At 48.3% G+C, this 22,082-nt stretch overlaps 1 protein-coding gene across 2 annotated transcripts in view; it reads right to left on the bottom strand.

Annotated features, from left to right (window-relative positions):
- Positions 1-21,468, bottom strand: part of LOC147093046 (NACHT, LRR and PYD domains-containing protein 3-like) — a 68,974-nt gene extending 47,506 nt beyond the window's left edge. Inside the window, exons 1-4 of one of the 2 annotated variants that reach the window (XM_085976371.1) lie at positions 21,384-21,468; positions 17,076-17,242; positions 10,638-10,809; positions 10,467-10,532 (exon numbers count right to left, since the gene is read on the bottom strand). In XM_085976371.1, coding sequence (XP_085832497.1) covers positions 10,467-10,532; positions 10,638-10,809; positions 17,076-17,242; positions 21,384-21,447 — 469 coding nt within the window. In that variant the 5' untranslated portion in view covers positions 21,448-21,468. The remainder of the gene's footprint in view (positions 1-10,466; positions 10,533-10,637; positions 10,810-17,075; positions 17,243-21,383) is intronic. The other variant, XM_085976373.1, reaches the window with a different exon arrangement.
- Positions 21,469-22,082: the final 614 nt, after the last annotated feature.

The raw sequence follows: 22,082 nt of genomic DNA, 5'->3' as shown, positions 1-22,082 counted from the left end.
ACATAAAAGGGATCACAAACATTTTCTGCCAGCATGTAAACAGTAAGCGTGTAGTAAGAAATAACAACAGGAAATGCTGGAAATACTCAGCAGGCCAGGCAGCATCCGTGGAGAGAGAAACAGGGTTAACGTTTCAGGTCTGGGACCCTTCATCAGAACTGGAAAAAGCTGGAAATGTAACAGATATTAAGCAGGTGCAGAGACAGAGGGGGGAGGGCTTTAGGAGGGGAGGAAGGAATTGAAAGAACATGCTGTGAAAATGTTGCAAATGGGAATGGCAAAATCATACTGCATGAAAAATGGGGGCAGGGATTATAAGCTGAAATTGTTGAACTCACACTTGGTCTCACATTGAACAACTTCTCCTTTGACTCCACTCACTTCCTGCAAATTAAAAGAGTTGCTATGGGAACCCGCATGGGCCCTAGCTATGCCTGCCTGTTCATGGGATATGTGGAACATTCTTTGTTCCAGTCCTACTCAAGTCCCCTCCCTCACCTCTTTTTCCGGTACATCGATGACTGTTTTGGTGCCGTTTCCTGCTCTCGCCCTGAACTAGATAAGTTCATTCACTTTACTTCCAATTTCCACCCTTCCCTCACCTTCACATGGTCCATCTTCGACTCTTCCCTTCCCTTGCTTGACTTCTCCATCTCCATTTCTGGCGATCGGCTTTCGACAAACATCCACTACAAGCCCACCGACTCCCACAGCTGCCTGGACTACACTTCCTCCCACCCAGCTTCCTGTAAGGACTCTATTCCATTCTCCCAGTTTCTCCATCTCTGCCGCATCTGTTCTGACGATGCCACCTTCCATACCAGTGCTTCCGACATGTCTTCCTCTTTCCTCAACCGAAGATTCCCCTCTACTGCGGTTGACATGGCCCTTGACTGTGTCTGTTCTATTTCCCGCTCTTCTGCTCTCACCCCTTCCGCTCCCTCCCAGAACCATGATAGGGTTCCCCTTGTCCTGACCTTTCACCCCACCAGACTCCACATTCAATGGATCATCCTCCGCCATTTCCGCCACCTCCAACGTGATCCCACCAACAAACACATCTTCCACTCACCTCCCCTTTCAGCATTCCGAAGGGACCGCTCCCTCCGTGACTCCCTGGTCACTCCTCAATCACAGCCAACAGCCCTTCTCCTTCACCTGGCACTTTCCCGTGAAAATGCAGGAGATGCAACACATGCCCTTTTACCTCCTCCCTTCCCACTGTCCTGGGCCCCAAACACCCCTTCCAGGTGAAACAGCGATTTACTTGCACATCTTGCAATTTAATATACTCTATTCGTTGCTCACGATGCGATCTCCTCTACATTGGGGAGTCCAAACGTAGATTGGGCGATCACTTTGCAGAACACCTCCGTTCAGTCCATACGGGTGACCCTGAGCTTCCGGTTGTCTGTCACTTTAATTCTCCACTTCACTCCCACTCTGATCTCTCTGTCCTCGGCCTCTTACATTCTAATGAAGCTCAACGTAAGCTCGAGCAGCAGCACCTCATCTTTCGTTTAGGCACTTTGCAGCCTGCCGGACTCAACGTAGTGTTCAACAATTTCAGATTATTATCCCCGCCCCCATTTTTCATGCAGTATGATTCTGCCATTCCCATTTGCAACATTTTCACAGCATGTTCTTTCAATTCCTTCCTCCCCTCCGAAGCCCCTCACCCCGCCCCCCTGTCTCTGCACCTGCTTAATATCTGTTACATTTCCAGCTTTTTCCAGTTCTGATGAAGGGTCCCAGACCTGAAACGTTAACCCTGTTTCTCTCTCCACGGATGCTTCCTGGCCTGCTGAGTATTTCCAGCATTTTCTGTTGTTATTTCAGATTTCCAGTGTCTGCAGTATTTTGCTATTATATAGCGTGTAATAAGAGTTGTGGTGGGGCCTATTAGAAACAAAGGAGAGATACATGCTTAGAGGTGCAGGGCAAGGCTAGAATACTCAACGTGCACTTTTTATCAGTGTTTGCTAAGGAAGTGGATGCTGACAAAATATCAGTAGAAGTGGAAAAGGTAGAAGCAATCGAGTGGTGAAGATTGATAGACAGTATATACTAGAAAGGCTGGGTATGCTTCGAGTGGAGAAGTCGCCTGGTCCAGACGGCTTGCATCCCAGGTTAGTGAGGGAATTGTGGGAGGAGATAGCGGGTGGGCTTGCAATTTTTCCAATCTTCCCTTGATGCGGGTGGGGTGCCGGAGGATTGGAAAGTGGAAAATGTGACACCATTATTCAAGTAAGGGTGCAAGAACAATCCGAGTAACTACCGGCCGGTCAGTTTAACATCAGTGGTGGGTAAAGTTTTAGAAACAATAATGAAGGAAAAAATTAACAGCCACTTGGAGAGTATTACCCTAATTAAGGAGAGCCAACACGGATTTGTAAAAGGCAGACCGTGTTTGACGAATCTAATTGAATTTTTTAATGAAGCAACAAAGAGGATTGATGAAGGGAATGCAATAGATGTTGTCCACATTGATTTTCCGAAGGCGTTTGACAAAGTACCACATAGAAGGCTGATTAACAAAATTGAGGCTCATGCAATAGATGGGGCAGTGGCAACGTGGGTAAGGATTTGGCTTAAGGACATAAAACAGCGAGTTTTTTTAAATGGCCGTTTTTCAGACTGGAGGATGGTAGACATTGGTGTTCCCCAAGGGGCCAATACTAGGGCCATTGCTTTTTTATATATATATATATAATATATGTGACTCTGGATATTGGAATACAGTGTAGAATATCTAAATTTACCAGATGTTACTTAATACAGAGAAGTGTGAGGTGATGCATTTTTGCAGAAGGAACAGGGAGAGGAAATATACACTTAATGGCACAGTTTTAAAGTGTGTGTAGGGACAGAGGGACTTGGAGTTAATGTGCATACGTCCTTGAAGGTTGCAGGACATATTCAGAGAGTGGTTAACAAAGCATTTTGGCCTAGAATTTCAGTATAGCCAGTTTTGGGGCGCTAATGTTAGCGCCCGCCCGAAGTTAGCGCCCGCCCCAAAGTGGCACCACCTTGCCGGAAATTCAGTCGCTTCACCCAAATAGGTTGCTGGAGCGCTAAAAGAGGCGTTCCCCTACCATCTTTAGGCGCTAAGTCGGCGGTGCAGAGGGATAGCGCCGAGGCGGGGCGCAGCGCGGGTGCGGTCATTTTTTGATTGACAGCCGAACCCGTGGCGCCAACCAGCTCTTAAAGGGGGAAGGGACGATTTGGTCTGCTGCCACGCCCTGCACACTGCAGCTTTGCAAATAGGCCTCAACACTGCTGCTCAGCCCCAGGGAGTCATGGCAACGCCAGAGAAGGCCCGTGAGCGTGCCCTGCGTTTCTCAGAGCGTGATCTGGGAATAATGGTGACAGCTCTGGAGAAGAGGCGCAGGATCTTGTTCCCAGAGACTGGGAGGAATCCGACCCAGCAAGAATACACCAGAGCCTGGAAGCAGATCGCCAACAGGGTGACGGTCACCGGCGATGCCCCCAGGACCCACACCCAATGTCGGAAAAAATTCAACGACCTGACCAGGATTGTCAGGGTGAGTACCCTTTCCAGTCTCCTTCTCATTCTTGCATGTACACCTGACATGATGGGCAAAGGGAGCTGAAAGGCCTAATGGCCAGCCCTCAGCCAGCAGCTTTGGGACTGTCATGAGCATCAATTGCCCATTCTGCACTCTACACTCTGGCCAAGCTATTCCACCATAGGAGGCAGTGCACAGTACATCAGGGCTACACTCTGGCCAAGCTATTCCACCATGGGAGGCAGTGCACACTACATCAGGGCTACACTCCTTACTTACAGCCCGTCCTTTCTCTTGCAGGCTAAACTTGCCAATAAGTCCCAGGCCCGTGCCAGGACCAGGGGAGGCCACGCCAAGCTGCAGAAGCTCACTCCCCTGGAGGATCGCGTGAGTGGGCTCATGGGAGCCCGGCTGATCGTGCCCACAGCGTGCGGAGTAGCCGACCCTCCACTGCCCGGCAATGGTAAGGACCTCGCCTTTTGGCCCTCTTGCGTCACACTTGCGCATCCGAGCTACATCCTTTGCCACTGTCCCACCAATGCGCTGAATGCCACCAGTCCTGACTCCCTCGCTGATGCCGTCTCCTCACTCTAAAGCTACTCATGTGCATTCCTGCTTTCAGCTGGTGACACCAGGTCCATGAAGCTGCCAGTGACAGCCCCTCCGAGCAGGAGGAGGAGGAGGAGGAGGAGGAGGAGGAGCAAGAGCAAGCCGGACCATCAGGGGAACTCTCAGATCCCGCAGGAGAGGACAAAATGATTGACACGTCCTCACTGCACGAGTGCCTGGACCAACTGTCGCAGGGGATTGCAGCTGCTGGGACCAGTGGCGTCTAGCCACCCAGGAGCCCTGCGCATGGGCCGCGGCCTTCCCCCAAAGGGGGGAAGGATCAGAGGGGAGTGCAGTTGATCGGGACACTCGTTGCCACCAACGTGGTAAGGTTCCCCTAGTTCGGTCCCCTGCTCCCCAGCGAGAGAGTCCCGACTCCAGTCCGGACACCTTCACCTCGGAGGAGGCGCGGAAGCTGGACAAGATGGCAGAGGATTCGGACCGGCGCCACACGGAGCTCATGCGTGTGGTGGGGCGCATGCCTGAGGCCATCGAGTCGCTGGCGAACAGTGTGCGCGAGTTCGGGGCATCAACTGCCGCGAGTGGCCGCATGCTCACTGATGCCGTCAAGTCCCTGGCGGGTGTGATGCGGGCGCACACCAGGACAACAGGGGCACTCACTGCTACCACACGCGCTGTCTCAGGCAGGCATCGCCAGGGCACCCGCCGCACTGCAGCATCCCAGCGAGCCGCTCCTCGGCTGATTGGTGCGGATCCTGCAGTGCGGGCCCGGCCGAGTGCCAGCGCGCCACAGCACCAGCCAGCGCATCCCAGACACCAGCTTACCCACATTGTGCCATCCGTCGCTGCCACTCCCCCACTGGGGCGTCAAGGGCAAGCGGCTGGAGCTGATGGTGGCCAGGCTCAGGTGCGCCACTCAGCAGCCGGCCCCTCGAGGCCCAAAGGCCGTGTATGCCGCCCCCCAAGGGCATCTGGCGGAAGGACATCTGAGCCTCAGGCACCTTCCCCCAGCCTCGCAGCAGCCACTGGGCAGAGTTTGCGAAGGAGCAGCAGGCCGGGCAGGGGAGGCAAAAGGCTGGACAAGGTCTCGCCCTCGCGGGCCACTCAGTAGAGGGTGTGGCCAGCTTTCATTTTATATGGCGGTGGCCATCTTATTTTTGCCCATGGTTGTTTGGTTCGTGGGCTTATTTTTTGCGTTAAGGCCGAGGTTGAGGCCAGGTTTGTACAAATGTGGAGTTACTCCTCCCCAGTTTGTGGGAGTGAGTCGTTCGTTGGGCTTTTGTGGGGCCCATTGATTGTTTTTGGGGATTCATGTGGGAAGGGGTTTTCATTTTTGTGTAATAAATAATTATCTTTATTCATAGAGTCTCCATGGTTATTCTTGTCAGTGTTTGTTGGCTTCTCTGGCTGAGGGCTTGCGGAGCGGCTGCATTCATCTTCCCTCATGGCCACAAGGCATTCCCTGACAGGGGGCTTAGAAGTAACGTGTAATAAAGTGGCGTCGCATGGCCCTTGGCCCTGGTCGCTCCCTCCTGGGAATGTACTCCAGCTCCTCCTCCTCCTCCTCCTGCTCCTCCTGCTCCTCCTCCTGAGGTGGTGGTCCAACATCAGGTGGCAGTGCCTGAGTCCTGCAGATAGCCAGGTTGTGTAGCATGCAGCAAACTACCACAAATTTGGAGACCCGGTCCTTCGAATACTGCAGAGATCCTCCGGAGTGATCAAGGCAGTGGAACTGCTGCTTGAGGACCCCAATAGTTTGCTCGATGATGTTGCGGGTGGTTTGATGGCTGTCGTTGTATGCCTCTTCAGCAGCGGTCCTGGGCGCGCGGAGCGGGGTCATGAGCCAGGTACACAAAGGATAGCCTTTGTCCCCGAGTAGCCATCCTCTTGGGGGAGGCTGTGCCTCGAGCATGTCATGCACAGTACTCTGCCGCAGGATAAACGCATCGTGGCTGCTGCCTGGAAAGCTGGCATTGACAGCCATGATGCGCTGCTTGTGGTCACACACCAGCTGCACATTCAGAGAATGGTAGCCCTTCCTGTTGCGATACTGCTCGCCATGCTCCAGAGGGGCCCGCAAAGCCACATACGTACAGTCAATGGCGCCCTGCACCAAGGGGAAGGCCACGAGTCTTGCAAATCCCAATGCGCGCTGATGCTGGCTCTCCAGGGCCATGGGGAAGGAGATGAATTGGCGTCTCCTTCTGAACAGTGCTTCGGTCACCTGGTGGATGCAGTGATGCACGCCGTACTGGGAGATGTTAGCTATGTCCCCAGCAGCGGATTGGAAGGAGCCGGTGGCATAGAAGTTCAATGCCACCATCACCTTCACTTTCACCGACAGAGACATCCTGCACGTGAGCTTTGGACGCAGATCTCTGCGAAGCAGGTGGCAGATCTCTGCAACCACCTCTTTTCGGAATCGGAGCCTTCTAACACATCACGCGCCAGTCATGTTGAGGTAGGAGCGCTGCTGGCGGTATAGCCTGACTGGGTAAAGCCTACGTGGCCGACGCCTGTTGCCCCCTCTGCCTCTAGCCAGGGATGCCCCTCTCACAATGTGTCTGCGAGCCCTACGGACATGGCGCTGCAGTTCCGCGTTGGCACCCCATGCAACCCCCATCAAATCCTGGCAAACAGTCAAATTTCCAAAAGGCCACTTGCAGCGCTCTGGCCTGAGTCCAAAAATACCTGAGCTGTTGCTGCTTGAAACCAGCTAGCTATCCTCCTTGTTGTGTGTCCAGAAATGCGTTGCACAAGAGTGTTTGCTACAAAATGGCTGGCCTTTATACTGGAGGGTACGTCCCCTTTAATTTGCGCCCCCTGGGGCCCGCGCTGGCTGTGTTGTGTTCCCTTTTTCAAATGCTCCGGCCGCCAGCCGCACAATGGGGCGGTCCGACTGAAGTTTGGAATCGGGGCGGCCAAAGGGCGTTGCACGAGGATGTGACGTCATTTTCTGCGTGCGCATCCGGGCGGGCGCAAAACTTTGCGCCGGCGCTAACGGCCAACTTAATTTGGGGAGAGGCGCAAACTGCGCTGCGCCCGGGCGCAACACGCATAGCGCCCGACATTCACTTTTCTTTAGGCGCTAACTGCTGGCGCAACCAACTGAATTTCTAGGCCATTGTATCTTGGGCTTCATAAATATAGGTATTGAGCACAAAATTGGAGACCTTATGCTGAACCTTTATAAAGCACTGGTTAGGCTACAACTGAACCAATGCTTCTAATTCTGGTCACCACACTTCAGGAAGGATGTGAAGGTCCTTGAGAGGGTGCAGAGGAGATTTACCAGAATGGTTCCGGGGATGAGGAATCTTAGCTACAAGGACAGGTTGGAGAAGCTGGATTTCCTTTCATTCGAGCAAAGGAGGTTGAGGGGTGATTTGATAGAGGTGTACAAGATTATGACGGGTTTGAATAGACTAGATGGAGAAAGGATGTTGACACTACTTGATGGTAAAAGGACTAATGGCTGCAGATTTAAGGTTTTGGGCAAGAGATACAGGGGGGACATGAGGAAACGCTTTTTTACACAGCGAGTGGTGACCTGGGCTTAACTGTGAACGAAAGTGGTGGAAGCAGAGACGCTCAATGTTTTCAAGGGGAGACTGGATAGGCACTTTATGGAAATAAACTTGCAGTGCTACTTGGATAGTGCGGGGGAATGGGACTGACTGGATTGCTCTACAGGGAGCTGGGGCGGACTCCATGGGCCAAATGGGCTCCTTCTGCGCCATTATGATTCTATGGCCTTTCTCCAGACCAAAAAACAACCGTTCACCACTACTGTCTGTTTGCTGTCACTTAGCTAATTTCTTATCACTGCTGCCATTGTCGCTTTTATTCCGGGGGCTTCAACTTTGTTGGCAAGCCTTTATGTGGCACTTTGTCGAACGCCTTTAGGAAATTCATGTACACCATGTCAACTTCATTGCCCTCATCAACACTCTCTGTTACCTCATCAAAAAAATCGATCAATTTGTTTAAACATGATTTGCCTTTAACAAATCCGTGCTGGCTTTCCTTAATTAATACACACTTGTCCAAGTGACTTTTAATTTTGTCCCTGATTATTGTTTCTAAAAGAATGCCCACTTCCGTGGTTGTAGTTGCTCGGTTTATCTGTATATCATTTTTTGAGCAAGGGTGTAACATTTTCAATTCTCCAGTCCTCTCACACCATTCTCGTTTCTAAGGAGGATTGCAAAATTATGTCCAGTCCCTCCGTGATTTATTTCTACACTTCCCTCAGTATCCTACGATGCATCCCATAAGGTCGTGGTGACTTACCTACTTTAAGTTCAGCCAGCCTTTCTATTACCTCTTCTTTATCATTTTTACCCCATCCATTATCTCCTATACCTCCTGCTTCAATATGTCTATGGCAGCATCTGCTTCCTTGATGAAGTCAGATGCAAGTACTCATTTAGCACCTTAGCCATGCCCTCTGCCTCCATATGTAGGTCTCCTTTTTGGTCCCTACTCGGCCCCACCCCTCCTATTACTACCCGCTTACTATTTATATGCCAATAGAAGACTTTTAGAATGATTTTGTTAACTGCCATTCTATTTTCATACCTTCTCTTTTCCCCTCTTATTTTCTTTTGCAGCTCTTGCTTGAGCTTCTATATTTTGCCTGATTCTCAGATGTAATCTCGATCTGAAATCTGTCATAAGTGCTCTTTTTCTGCTTTTTCTTACACTCTATCTCTTTCGTCATCCACGGAGCTCTGACATTATTTGCCCTACCTTTCGCCCCAGTGGGAATGTACCTCGACAGTATCCAAACTATTTCCTCTTTAAATGCAGCCCATTGTTTGATTACAGGTTTGACTGCCACTCTTTTGATCGCATTTACACGGGCCAGGTCTGTTTTGATTCCACGGAAAATTGCCTTCCACCAATTAAGTATTTTAACTCCACATTGCTCCCTGTCCTATTCCATATCTAATCTAAACCTTATGATATTATGACCATTGATCCCTAAATATTCACTTTGCTCCTCTTGTCCTACCTCATTCCGCAGAACCAGAGCCAGCAATGCCTCCTCTCTCATTGGACTGGAAACATACTGATCAAGAAAGTTCTCCTGAACACTCTTCAGAAATTCTTCCCCATCTCTGCCCTATGGGGTTTCAGAGTGTATCAGGATTCTGCCAGGTGTGTCTGGCATTTCACAGTGAATCATGGTCCTGCCAGGTGTGTATGGGGAACATAGTGTATCAGGATCCTGCCATGTGTGTATGGGGTTTCACAGTGAATCAGGATCCTGCCAGGTGTGTATGGGGTTTCACAGTGTATCTGAATCCTGCCAGGTGTGTATGGGGAACATAGTGTATCAGGATCCTGCCATGTGTGTATGTGGTGTCACAGTGAATCAGGATCCTGCCAGGTGTGTATGGGGTTTCACAGTGTATCAGGATCCTGCCATGTGTGTATGGGGTTTCACAGTGAATCAGGATCCTGCCAGGTGTGTATGGGGTTTCATAGTGTATCTGAATCCTGCCAGGTGTGTATGGGGAACATAGTGTATCAGGATCCTGCCATGTGTGTATGGGGTTTCACAGTGAATCAGGATCATGCCAGGTGTGTATGGGGTTTCACAGTGTATCAGGATCTTGCCAGGTATGTATGGGGTTTCACAGTGTATCAGGATCCTGCCATGTGTGTATGGGGTTTCACAGTGTATCAGGATCCTGCCAGGTGTGTATGGGGTTTCACAGTGTATCAGGATCCTGCCAGGTGTGTATGGGGTTTGACCGTGTATCAGCATCCTGCCATGTGTGTATGGGGTTTCACAGTGTATCAGGATCCTGCCAGGTGTTTATGGGGTTTCACAGTGTATCAGGATCCTGCCAGGTGTTAATGGGGTTTCACAGTGTATTTGGATCCTGCCAGGTGTGTATAGGGTTTCACATTGTATCAGGATCCTGCCAGGTGTGTATGGGGTTTCACAGTGTATCAGGATCCTGCCAGGTGTGTATGGGGTTTCACAATGTATCAGGATCCTGCCAGGTGCGTATGGGGTTTCACAGTGTATCAGGATCCTGCCATGTGTGTATGGGGTTTGACAGTGTATCAGGTACTTGTCAGTTGTACTTAACACTTCACAAGTGATAGCGATCAGCAGCTGAATTTAGAGCACGTTTACAGGAAACAATAAAAATCATATTAATTGTAACTTGAATTGACAGTGAGTAGTTCAGAATTGATGACAAATCCAAACCACGTTCAATCCTGTTTACCCAGACTTTGCGCCTCTGATTCCCATATTCTGACAATCTCTAAACATATGGCTACATTCAATCATTCCGATTTTCCGAAGGTAAATAAACGTTTTTTAATCTCCATTCCATCACTTACCTTTCAGTTGACTGGGTATTTCGGATAAATCTCGTGCGATGTTCATGTAATCAACTGGATCAAAACCTGTTTAAATCAATTAAACTTCATGGAATCATATCTGTGTAACATTATAATAAAGTCTTCAGTGTTTGAATCTGAATTTGCTTTCAGTGTGTGATTTTACCGTACCATGTTCCTGTATTTCTATCAGTATTTTGTTCAGCTTTGGTAACCTGTGGCGCATTTTCACAAATGATTCCCACATCACCCTTAGGGCCTGAGAGCCTTTATCCATCACCAGGTTTAGAAGAAGTTTGGAACTGTCCTCCCGGTTTCCCTTCTCCGCGAGCTCAGTTATTGTCTCTTAAAACATTAATGAATATATTGAGGACCGCATTGAAAGACAAACAGTGAGAATGGGAAGGAAATGATCTGCTCAGTGATGGGATCTCCAATTTGTTTTGATCAAAGAAAACAATCACAAGGCCGGGTACTGATCCATTCTGACCAGGGGGACAATATTCTGTAAACATCTTGATCCACTCATTAACGGGACATACATGTAAAGAAACTAAAATAAAATCAGAAATATCATTTCTGGAAAGTCAGGAATCACTGAGAATCTGCAATAGTTTCAATGGGATTAATTTTCTCTGCCCTTCCGTCTCTAACATGACATCAGATTACTGATTGATAAGATGATGCACTCGGTCTAATGTTAAGTGAGGGAAGCAGCTAGAAAACTGGCTGAGAATTTACACCGACTGATCAAAACAACCATTGGTGGTTATCGGTGTGGAGAATCGACCAGTAATTCTAACAATGAAAATTCCCTTCACTCTAATCTCTTGTTCCCCCTCAGTAATTGAAATATTATTTTGCACACCCGCTGCCAGTATGAAACCTCGATAACCAGGAGCACATGTCCAGCAATGGGGCACTTTCATCGACAATAGCCTAAATTTATATGTCGTCTTTTTTAATTCCATTTTTTAATTCACAGGATGTGGGCGTCACTGATGGGGACAGCATTTATTGCCCATCTCTAGTTACCTTTGAGATTGTAGGGGTGAGATGCCTCCTTGAGGCGCTGCTGTCTATTTGGTGAAGGTACTCCCACGGTGATGTTAGGGAGGGAGTTCCTGGACTTCAACCCAGCGATGATGAAGAAACAACAATATATGTCCCAGTCAGGATGGTGTATTCCTTGGAGGGGAACTTGCAGATGATGATGTTGCCCTGCTCCTTTTGCCTTTGTCCTTCTAGGTGATAGAGGTCAAGAGTTCATGAGGTGCTGCTGAAGAAGATTGGCAAGTTGCTGCAGTTCATCTTGTAGCTGATAAACACTTCAACCACCTTCCGCCAGTGGTACTGGTCAAGTGGATTGCTTTGTCCTGGATGGTGTCGAGATTTCTTGAGTATTATTGGAGTTGCACTCATCCAGGCAAGTGGAGAGTATTCCATCACACTCCTGACTTTTGCCTTGTAGGTGGTGGTAAAGTAAATACTCGAAAATCCATTTGGGCATTGATAGTTTAAACTGCAAAAATGGCAGTGTGTTGTCACTGAAATCACTTTAGCGGCTTTAAGAATATTCAATAACTGTTTAGTAGCAGGCGTCTCGTTTGCAAAAACTACTGATAAGGAAGTAAGGAGGCAATTGGGACAGGAATAATAAACTATAAAATGTACCAAATGATCAAAAACTGCTGAGGTGTTCAGCCTTTCCTCACTGCAAAAACAACGGCCCTATCAGCGTTCGCCATTATTACACCACTGAAAATGACCACAACATCAGGATTTAGCACATGGGCATCTAAATCTGGACATCCTGAAGTTGCGGTATGTCCTTCCTTGCTCTGACACTGGCTGCGCCGTGGACGAGGGCTTCCCATTCGAAGAACCTAAAGTGCCAGGTGGGAGCTGATCACTCTGCTGCCTTGACATGGATTCCTTGGTATAAAGGTTGTATGTATCGCTTGAGGCTTGTGTGAATTGCTACATCATTATTATGGATTATAAAATATAACTTTTGATAACAAAATATGTAGTGTATTGCCCAGATAAGTCCTGTTCACAAAAGGCAGATCAAATCCAATCCAGCCAATTAATGTCCTATCAAACAACTCTCAATCTTCAGCAAATTGAGGGATGCAGTCATCAAAATACAGTCAAGCAGCACTTACTCACCATTAATCAGCTCACCGGTGCTTAATTTAGTTTTTACCAGGACCAATTGGATCCAGACCTCATCAGAGCCTTGGTCCAAACATGAACAAAAGAGTTAAATTCCAGAGGTGAAGGTAGAGTGATTGTCCTTGACATCAATGCAGCATTTTACCGAGTAGGGTTGAGAGAAAGCAGAAAGTATGTGTTTAGTTTTAAGGAGGAAATGAAGCTGGAAAGGTGGAGCGATCTAGTGAGTGAATTCCAGAGCGTAGATCCTAAGGCAAATGCATGCTGTACCACCACTGGTAAGCAGAAGGTCGAGGGGTGCACAAGAGGCCAGAGATCGTGGAACAGGCAATCCTAGGCCTGCAGAAGGTTTCTGCACTGGAGCTGGATACAGAGATAGGAGAGGGCGAGGTGGTGAAGGAATTTATATTGGAAGATGGACAGAAGGCATTCGAGGACCGGGAAAGAGCACATGAGCGTTGGTTAACGGGGTTTGCGGCAGGACAGGGTACAAGCAAAGATTTGGATGAGCTGACGTTAACGGAGGGCTCAGGAAGTTCGGTCGGCCAGGGGAGCATTATTATGATGAAGGATAAAGGTGACAAATGCACGGATGAGGTATCAGCAGGAGATGGGCTGAGGTAGGAGTGGAGGTGGACAATGTTATGAAGGTGAAGATGTGGTATTTGAGATGGAGAGGATGTGGGGTCGAAAGCTTATTTCTAGAGAATATAGGATGCCGAGGTTGTGAACATTTAGGTTTAGCACCAGAGAGTTGCCGGGGAGGGGAATGTAATCAAGCGGTGAGAAGACAGAGTTTGTGGGATTGATATTAGATGATGATTCAGTCTTCCCAATATTTAACTGGAAATCAATCAAACTAAATAAACGGCATGATCTAAAGAAATATACAGATGCTAACCAGTGCAAGAATATAAAAAGACTTAGCTACCAATCTCTCAGTCACTATCTCCATAATCAAACTACCACCAAATTAAAGTTAACCGACAATAAATTACAGAATGAATGAGCTCAATTTACTGCTGTTCCCTAGGGTCACAAAGTTAAGTTGTATAAGGCTAGATTTAAGTTAGATGTCAGGAGGTAGTTCTTTCCCAGAGAACAGTGGATGTCTGGAACAGGCTGGACCTGTTCAAATCAAATCAAATCGACTTTTATTGTCATTGTTAGTGCACAAGTGCAGTACAACGAAATGTAGGCTTACGGCTCCCGAGAGTGTACATTTGGATTAAGACATTTAAACATTCAACATACATTTGGCTTGTAGTATATTAACATAAACATAATCATAATAAAGTGCATTGGCAGATGTGCAGGCTTTAGAGTTTATTTGTGGAGTTCAGTAGGATGACAGCCCTGGGAAAGAAGCTGTTCCTAAATCTGGTCGTACGGGTGCGAATGCATCTGTAGCGTCTCCCAGATGGCAGGAGGGCGAACAGACTGTGGCTGGGGTGGGTAGGGTCTTTGATGATGGACTGTGACCTCCGTAGACAGCGTTTCTGGTATATGTGCTCTATGGTCAGTAGCCGGGTGCCGGTAATGCGTTGGGCAATTTTGACTACCCGCTGCAGGGCCTTCCGATCATAGTAGCTACAGCTGCCATACCATACTGTGATACAGTTTGTCAGGATGCTCTCCATAGTGCAGCGATAAACGTTAGAGAGGATCAGGGGAGACAGGTTACATCCCTTCAGCCTCTTTAGGAAATATAGGCGCTGCTGGGCCTTCTTCACCAGAGAGGAGGTATTGAGGGACCAGGAGAGGTCTTCCGTGATGTGGACTCCGAGGAACTTAAAGCTGTCCACCCTTTCCACCACAGCCCCATTGATGTGGATGGGGGTGTGACTTCCGCCTTTGGACTTCCTGAAGTCCACAATGATTTCTTTGGTTTTCTTGATGTTAAGGGCCAGGTTGTTATCGGCGCACCACTTCACGAGATGCTGGACCTCCTCCCTGTAGGCTGACTCATCGTTGTTGGTGATCTGGCCTACTACCGTGATGTCATCTGCAAACTTGATGGTGTTGGAACCATTAACAGTCACACAGTCGTGGGTGCAGAGGGAGTAGAGGAGGGGGCTCAGCACACATCCTTGTGGGGCCCCCGTGTTCAGGGTTAGGGCGGGGAGGTGTGGTTACCTAATTTGACAGACTGGGGTCTGTTTGTTAGGAAGTCCAGGGTCCAGTTGCAGAGGGAAGTGTTCAGGCCAAGAGTTTGGAGTTTGCTGGCCAGCTTGTTGGGGACGATAGTATTGAATGCTGAGCTGTAGTCTATGAACAGCATTCTGATGTAGGTCTCCTTACCATCTAGGTGATTCAGTGCCGAGTGTAGAGCAGTTGTGATTGCATCCTCCGTTGATCTGTTTGCACGAGAGGCAGGAACACTGGCTTTGATGTGGGCTAAGACCAGTCTCTCGAAACACTTCATTATGATGGGTGTGAGTGCGACAGGTCGATAGTCGTTCAGGCACGTCACAGCCGTTTGTTTTGGCACAGGAATAATGGTAGCGGTCTTGAAGCATGTAGGGACAACTGCCTGGGCCAATGACAGATTGAAGATGGCTGTGAAGACATCAGCCAGCTGATCAGCACATTCCTTGTGTACCCGTCCAGGGATGCTATCCGGTCCAGCAGCCTTTCGTGTGTTCACTCCGCGTAGAACACCCCTTACGTCGGATGTCGACAGAGTGAGCACCTGGTCTTCCGGGGGAGGCAAGGCTGTGGTAGCCGGCTCCCTGTTGTCCCTGTCGAAGCGAGCGTAGAAGTTGTTAAGCTCCTCCGGAAGAGAGGCATCGCTAGCCAGGGGGCTGGTGTTTTTGCCCTTATAGTCAGTGATGGACTGGATGCCTTGCCACATGCGCCGGGTGTCCGAGTTGTTGCGGAAGTGATCCTCTATCCACAGTGTCTGTTTCCTTTTGGCATCCTGATACCCTTTTTTTTGTTTCTGATGGGGTGGAGATCACCTCCTACAGAAGGTAGGTACTGCAGGGAATTCTGGGTCAGAGTGATCTCCTGGACTTTTTTCGATCGCCCAGATGGGTCGGAAAGGAAGTTCCCAGATTTTTTCCCCCAAATTGACCTGGAATTTTACCTGTATTTTTGCCTCTCCCAGGAGATCACATGGTTTCGGTTGGGGTGGGGAGGAGTGTATGGCCTAGAAATTCGCTATCGCCGCGCCAGGTCTTTAGCGCCCGAAAGTTAGCGCACGCCCGGATTCCCGTAGCGCCCGCCTGAAATTCAGTTGCAGCGCCCCAAGACGGAGGCGGGCGCTATTGCAGTGTTTGGCCGCCTCCGCTTGGGGCGCCGAAAGTCAATTTCAGGCGTCCAGCTGCCGCAGCGCCACCCGATGCGGTGCGGCAGGCTGGGGTACTGCAGGCCTCCTCCTTCTCTTAAGGAGGAGCTGCCTGCAGCCGTGAGATCGCCGCTGGATTCCCCCGGCAAATGAGCCCGGCACCACGGAGAAGTGCCGGGCTCGCGGGGGTCAGAGACCAATGCCGCGGGGGGGGTTGGTGTGGGAGTCCGGGGAGGAAGGTGCGGCCAAGCGGCCGCCGGGAAAGCGGCCGGCCGCACCTCCACCTTTATGCCCCGGCCTCTCGGAGCTGCAAGGCCCCGTTTTACAAACGCTCTTTGCGCCCGCTACGGGAGAGGTGGCGGCAACTGAATTTGGGTGTCGGGCCGGCATCGCGTTGGAACTGGGGCATTGCGCACACCGATGACATCATCGCTGCCGGCACAGCGCTACCGGCTAATGCCACCATTTGCGCTACACTGAATTCCAGGCTACCAACAGCGCCGGCGCAAAAGACCTCTTTAGGCGCTAAGTGGGCGCTAACACCACTGAATTTCTAGGCCTATATGTTGTGATACACAAGGTATCGCAATTGTGTGGGACAGACTCAATGAAGTGACATTGACCAACAAGAGCACAGGACCAGGAAATGGCAGACTGAATGAGCTCAATCTCATATTATTCCTGGGGAGTGACATTCCCCACCAAGAACACAGGACCAGGAAATGACAGACTGAATGAGCTCAATCTCATATCCATTCTGGGGACTTACATTCCCCACTAAGAGCACAGGACCAGGAAATGACAGACTGAATGAGCTCAGTCTCCTCTTTCTGCTGGGAAGTGCCAATTCCCACCAAGAGCACAGGACCAGGAAATGACACACGGAATGAGCTCAATCTCATATTCCCTTCTGGGGACTGACATTCCCCACCAAGAGCACAGGGCCAGAGGATTTCCTCTTTTGCACTCAGTTGTCACCTTTTCGTATCATGGTTTCAGATTCACAATATTTGCAGTTTTATCCTCTATTCCCCCATTTGCCGGTTTCAATTCCATAACATTCTATAATTCTAAAATTTGATATTTTGTTAGTTCTGTGATGATAGAATAAACTAAACTCAATCTGCGTCTCTCTCACTTACGTGATATTCTTGTGAATTGAAATGGTCCTCTCCTGTTAACCAGAGACCGAGTCCCTCCACACCTTCTTCGATCGCCTGTTCTAGACTGTCCCGGTAGAATTTCGTCAACTGGAACAGCTGGTAATCGTCACACTTCGTCAAGAACCAAGTGATTGTAGTGTTCGGATCTGTGAACACAAATGGAGAAAACTAAATACTTTAACACTTTCTATCCGGGTGGCTATATTCCCTCTAATATCAAACGATTGAAAGCTCCTGTGAGCCACATTATCAAACAGCTTCTGATAACGCACATACACCGCAGGTTATATTTTGGGACAGTTGCGACTGCCAGTATTAAAGTCCTGTTGTTCTTGTACGGGTCCCTGCAGTGTCTGTGAATCTTCCCCTCTATCTCATCTCTGCTGCACGGCCAGCAATGCCCACCGAGAATTGTGATATTTCCCTTCCTATTCCTCAACTACGTCCGTACATAAGGATTTTATCTTAACAAAACTCCCGACACACCCTTCTTTTCTGGTGCCATCAGGGAACCCTTTCTTAATAGTGGCATCCACGGTTGTTTCTTTCTCCTCTCAAAACATTATGACCGGAATATTTTTCTAGAATTCTGTGAAAATCCAGGCAAATGAATGCAAAAGACAAGGCTGAAGCATTTGCAACTATCTTCAGCCAGGAGTGCCGAGTGGATGATCCATCTCGGCCTCCTCCTGAGGTCCCCAGCTTCACAGATGCCAGTCTTCAGCCCATTCAATTCACTCCACGTGATGTCAAGAAATGGCTGAAGACACTGGATACTGCAAAGGCTATGGGCCCTGACAATATTCCGGCAATAGTACTGAAGACTTCTGCTCCAGAACTAGCTGCGCCCCTAGCCAAGCTGTTCCAGTACAGCTACAACACTGGCATCTACACAGCAATGTGGAAAATTGCCCAAGTATGTCCTGTCTACAAAAAGCAGGACAAATCCGACCCGGCCAATTACCGTCCCATCAGTCTACTCTCAATCATCAGCAAAGTGATGGGAGGTGTCGTCGACAGTGCTATCAAGCGGCACTTACTCAGTAATTACCTGCTAACTGACGCCCAGTTTGTGTTCCGCCAGGGCCACTCAGCTCCTGACCTCATTACAGCCTTGGTCCAAACATGGACAAAAGAGCTGAACTCAAGAGGTGAGGTGAGAGTGACTGCCTTTGACATCATGGCAGCATTTGATCGAGTGTTGCATCAAGGAGCCCTAGCAAAACTGAAGTCAATGGGAATCAAGGGGGAAACTCTCCATTGGTTGGAATCATACCTAGCACAAAGGAAGTTGGCTGTGGTTGTTGGAGGTCATTCATCTCAATCACATGGCATCACTGCAGGAGTTCCTCAGGGCAGTGTCCTAGGCCCAACCATCTTCAGCTGTTTCATCAATGACCTTCCCTCCATCATAAGATCAGAAGTGGGGATGTTCGCTGATGATTGCACACTGTTCAGCACCATTCGAGACTCGTCAGATACTGACGCAGCCCGTGTCCATATGCAGAAAGACCTGGACAACATTCAGACTTGGGCTGACAAGTGGCAAGTAACATTCGCACCACACAAGTGCCAGGCAATGACCATCTCCAACAAGCGAGACTCAAACCATCTGCCCTCGACATTCAATGGCATTACCATCGCTGAATCCCCCGCTATCAACATCCTGGGTCTTACCATTGATCAGAAACTGAACTGGTCGAGCCATATAAATACTGTGGCTACAAGAGCAGGCCAGAGGCTGGGAATTCTGTGGCGAGTGCCTCACCTCCTGACGCCCAAAAGCCTTTCCACCATCTACAAGGCACAAGTCAGGAGTGTGATGGAATACTCTCCACTTGCATGGATGAGTGCAGCTCCAACAACACTCAAGAAGCTCGACACCATTCACGATAAAGCAGCCCACTTCATTGGCACTCCATCCACCACCTTCAACATTCACTCCCTCCACCACCGACGCACTGTGGCTGCAGTGTGTACCATCTACAAGATGCACTGCAGCAACTCGCCAAAGATCCTTCAACAGCACCTTCCAAACCCGCGACCTCTACCACTTAGAAGGACAAGGGCAGCAGACGCATGGGAACATCACCACCTACAAGTTCCCCTCCAAGCCACACACCATCCTGACTTGGACCTGTATCGCCGTTCCTTCACTGTCGCTGGGCCAAAATCCTGGAATTCCCTTCCTAACAGCATTGTGGGTGTACCTATACCATATGGACTGCAGCGGTTCAAGAAGACGGCTCACCACCATCTTCTCAAGGGCAAATAGGGATGGGCACTAAATGCAGGCCTAGCCAGCGACGCCCAATCCCATCAATGAATTTAAAAAAAAACTGTCTTATAGATACCAAATCACAGCTCACATGCCTCTTAAGATCCATATGTGTTTGGAGTGATTTGCACATATTACCGGCAAAGCACTCAATCCAAATTCCATTTCCTTTGAATATTTACCCGTTTTCATTTTTCATTTAATAGCAAGTGACTTTATCGCTCACTACTTGAAAATATTTTCCTTCTTTCCTGGTAATGGCTTTTCACTATTTCATAATCTTGTGTTCCATCTCTAACAGTTTTAATAATTCCTCTCTCTAGTCTCAGATCCTGAAATTTCCCAACTTCCATTCCTATCAGCTTCTCACTGCTCCATTCATTTTTATGCAAAACCATTGTTGGCTATCGGTTCAGATCATGGCCATCCATTCCATTCTACCTGAACTCACTCTAGTGTCCCAAGAACGTGAACACTTCCCTTCTGCTCCAGCCCTGCCGCCGCACATTGAACTGCCCCATGTTGCACTACTGAAGCGAAACAGTGTAAAACAATCTGTAGATCACCACCTTGAATTACACTGAATGTACAGCATAGAAACAGCTCATTTGGCTATTTTAGTCTGTGCTGGTGCTTACACACCACATGATTCCCCTTCAATTCTATCTACGTCACCTCAGCCTTTCAGCCCCTCTTTACAATCTTTTTTTTTCTATCACGTACTCATCTAGTTTCCTTTTGAAAGCATCTAAGCTATTTACTTCAATCACTTCATGCGATAGCAAATTCCGCACTTTAACCACTCTTTGAGGGAAGAAAGTTCTGCTTAGTTCCTTATTGGATTTATTATTAACTGTCTTGTACTTATGGACCCTAGTTTTGGATTTTCCCACAAATGGATACATTCATTCCACATCTACACTGTCCAAACAATTCAAAATATTGAAGAACTCTATCAGGTCGCATCTAAGATCTTTTTCTAAGGAAAAGTCCTGATCTGTTCAATATTTCCCGACAGCTGTAACCCCTCAGTTCTAGTACCATCCTTATAATTTTTTCTGCACTTTCTTCAGTGCTTGAATGTTATTTTGTATATTCTGGATACCAGCACTGTGCACTGTACTCGAAGTACTGCCTGACCAGGTTTCTTTACAAGTTTAAAATAACTTCATTAATATTGAACGCTAAACCCCCAGAAATAAACCCAGTGTTTGTTGGGGTATCTAAATGTTTTTCTGACCTCTGAAACTGTTTTAAGGAGTTGTTTACCTGTATTCCTAGTTATCTTTCCATTCTATCTCATTCACTTTGTATTTTCTAAGGTGTAGGTGATGTTTCTATTTTTCCTACCAAAGTGCATCACCACAGTTTTATCTATTTTAAATTTCATTTCCCACTTAACTGTCCCATCTGCAAGATTACGAATGTGTTCTTGTACTGAGAGCTTGTTTGTAGTCTAGTGCAGAAGTCTTAAAATTCCCTTCATAAACTTAAGTTATCGGTTCCTACCATGGATAAATTCTGCTCTCCTTTCCTTTCCAGAGATGGTCAAACCCGTTCCAGTAGGTTCTTCCCTCTGGCACCATGGAGGAAACTTACCATTCGCGACCTGGTCAGGGCTTCAGTAGAGTACGTGTATCCCCCTGACTGTAAAATCTCCCGTCACTATCGCTCTGCTATACATGTTCGCAACCTGCCCCTCACCTCAGCCAAACTTGGGGTGGTTTCCTGCTCCCTGGTGTCAAACTGTTGCTCAGGAAAACACTCCTCTGAATCACTGTCTCTATCCACCTTATAAGCTCCAATACCAAGTACATATTGGACAGTTCCAGTACTCAGGGGCTCCCTACAACTGTGACTGTGATGCCCCAGTGGAAAATCAGTCACTGCCCTCTTTTTACTCAGCTCCTGTCCTATTCCCTCACCCGGTGTGAGTTGTTGGTTCTTGCTGGAGATCTGGACCTTTTGTCAGGACGAACATAAAACTCTAAGGAATTTTGTGAACCAACCTGTGTCCATTCTCATTCTTCTTGAAGTTATTCGATCTTCTCCCCTGGTTGGACCTTCAGCCATTGTGGTGACAGGCGTTCCCAGATTCTTATTCCCTGTAATAAATGTAATATTAGGAGGGATAGATGGAAATAATAAAATGAGATGGAGAATATTGCCTTGTTAAACATGATATCAATCCCTCCTCCCCCATCAGTACAACAGCTGTTAGCTCCGGGATCGAGCATTTCCCGAGTGTTATGATCAACTCTCCACATCAGGTGTGACACAGACAGCTGCCCAGTGAAATCCAGTGAGTTCCGCTAATCTCCACAACCCAGTTCCTGACGGGTTCGCATCGGCCAAGACTCCGCACTGGGAGCGCCTATTGGTGAGATTTACTCACACAGTGCAGGCGAAAACCAGCCTTATTCCTGAGGTAGAGAATATTCTGCAGGGAAATATGGAGTGGGGCGATCATTGATGAATTGAATAATCCACCAGTAGGTTTTCGCAGTCTGGTGGAATTGGATTATTTTTAAGCACAGATTTGTGTTGAATGACAAGATTGAGTTTTGATATTAAATTCTGGTGCTTTATGAATATGACATCTATCCACATATACAATATATAGCTGGGTGTGATCGCTCTGGTCTCTATGGGCAGTGACATTGTCCGTGTTTTCATGCAGACGTGTCCTGGTTGGTGTTTATATTTGA

This window comes from Somniosus microcephalus, unplaced genomic scaffold (assembly GCF_052327205.1).
Source record: "Somniosus microcephalus isolate GS21.2 unplaced genomic scaffold, FLI_Smic_1.0 unresolved_chr2, whole genome shotgun sequence".
NCBI lineage: Eukaryota > Metazoa > Chordata > Chondrichthyes > Squaliformes > Somniosidae > Somniosus > Somniosus microcephalus.
This window is presented reverse-complemented; position numbering and strand designations above follow the sequence as displayed.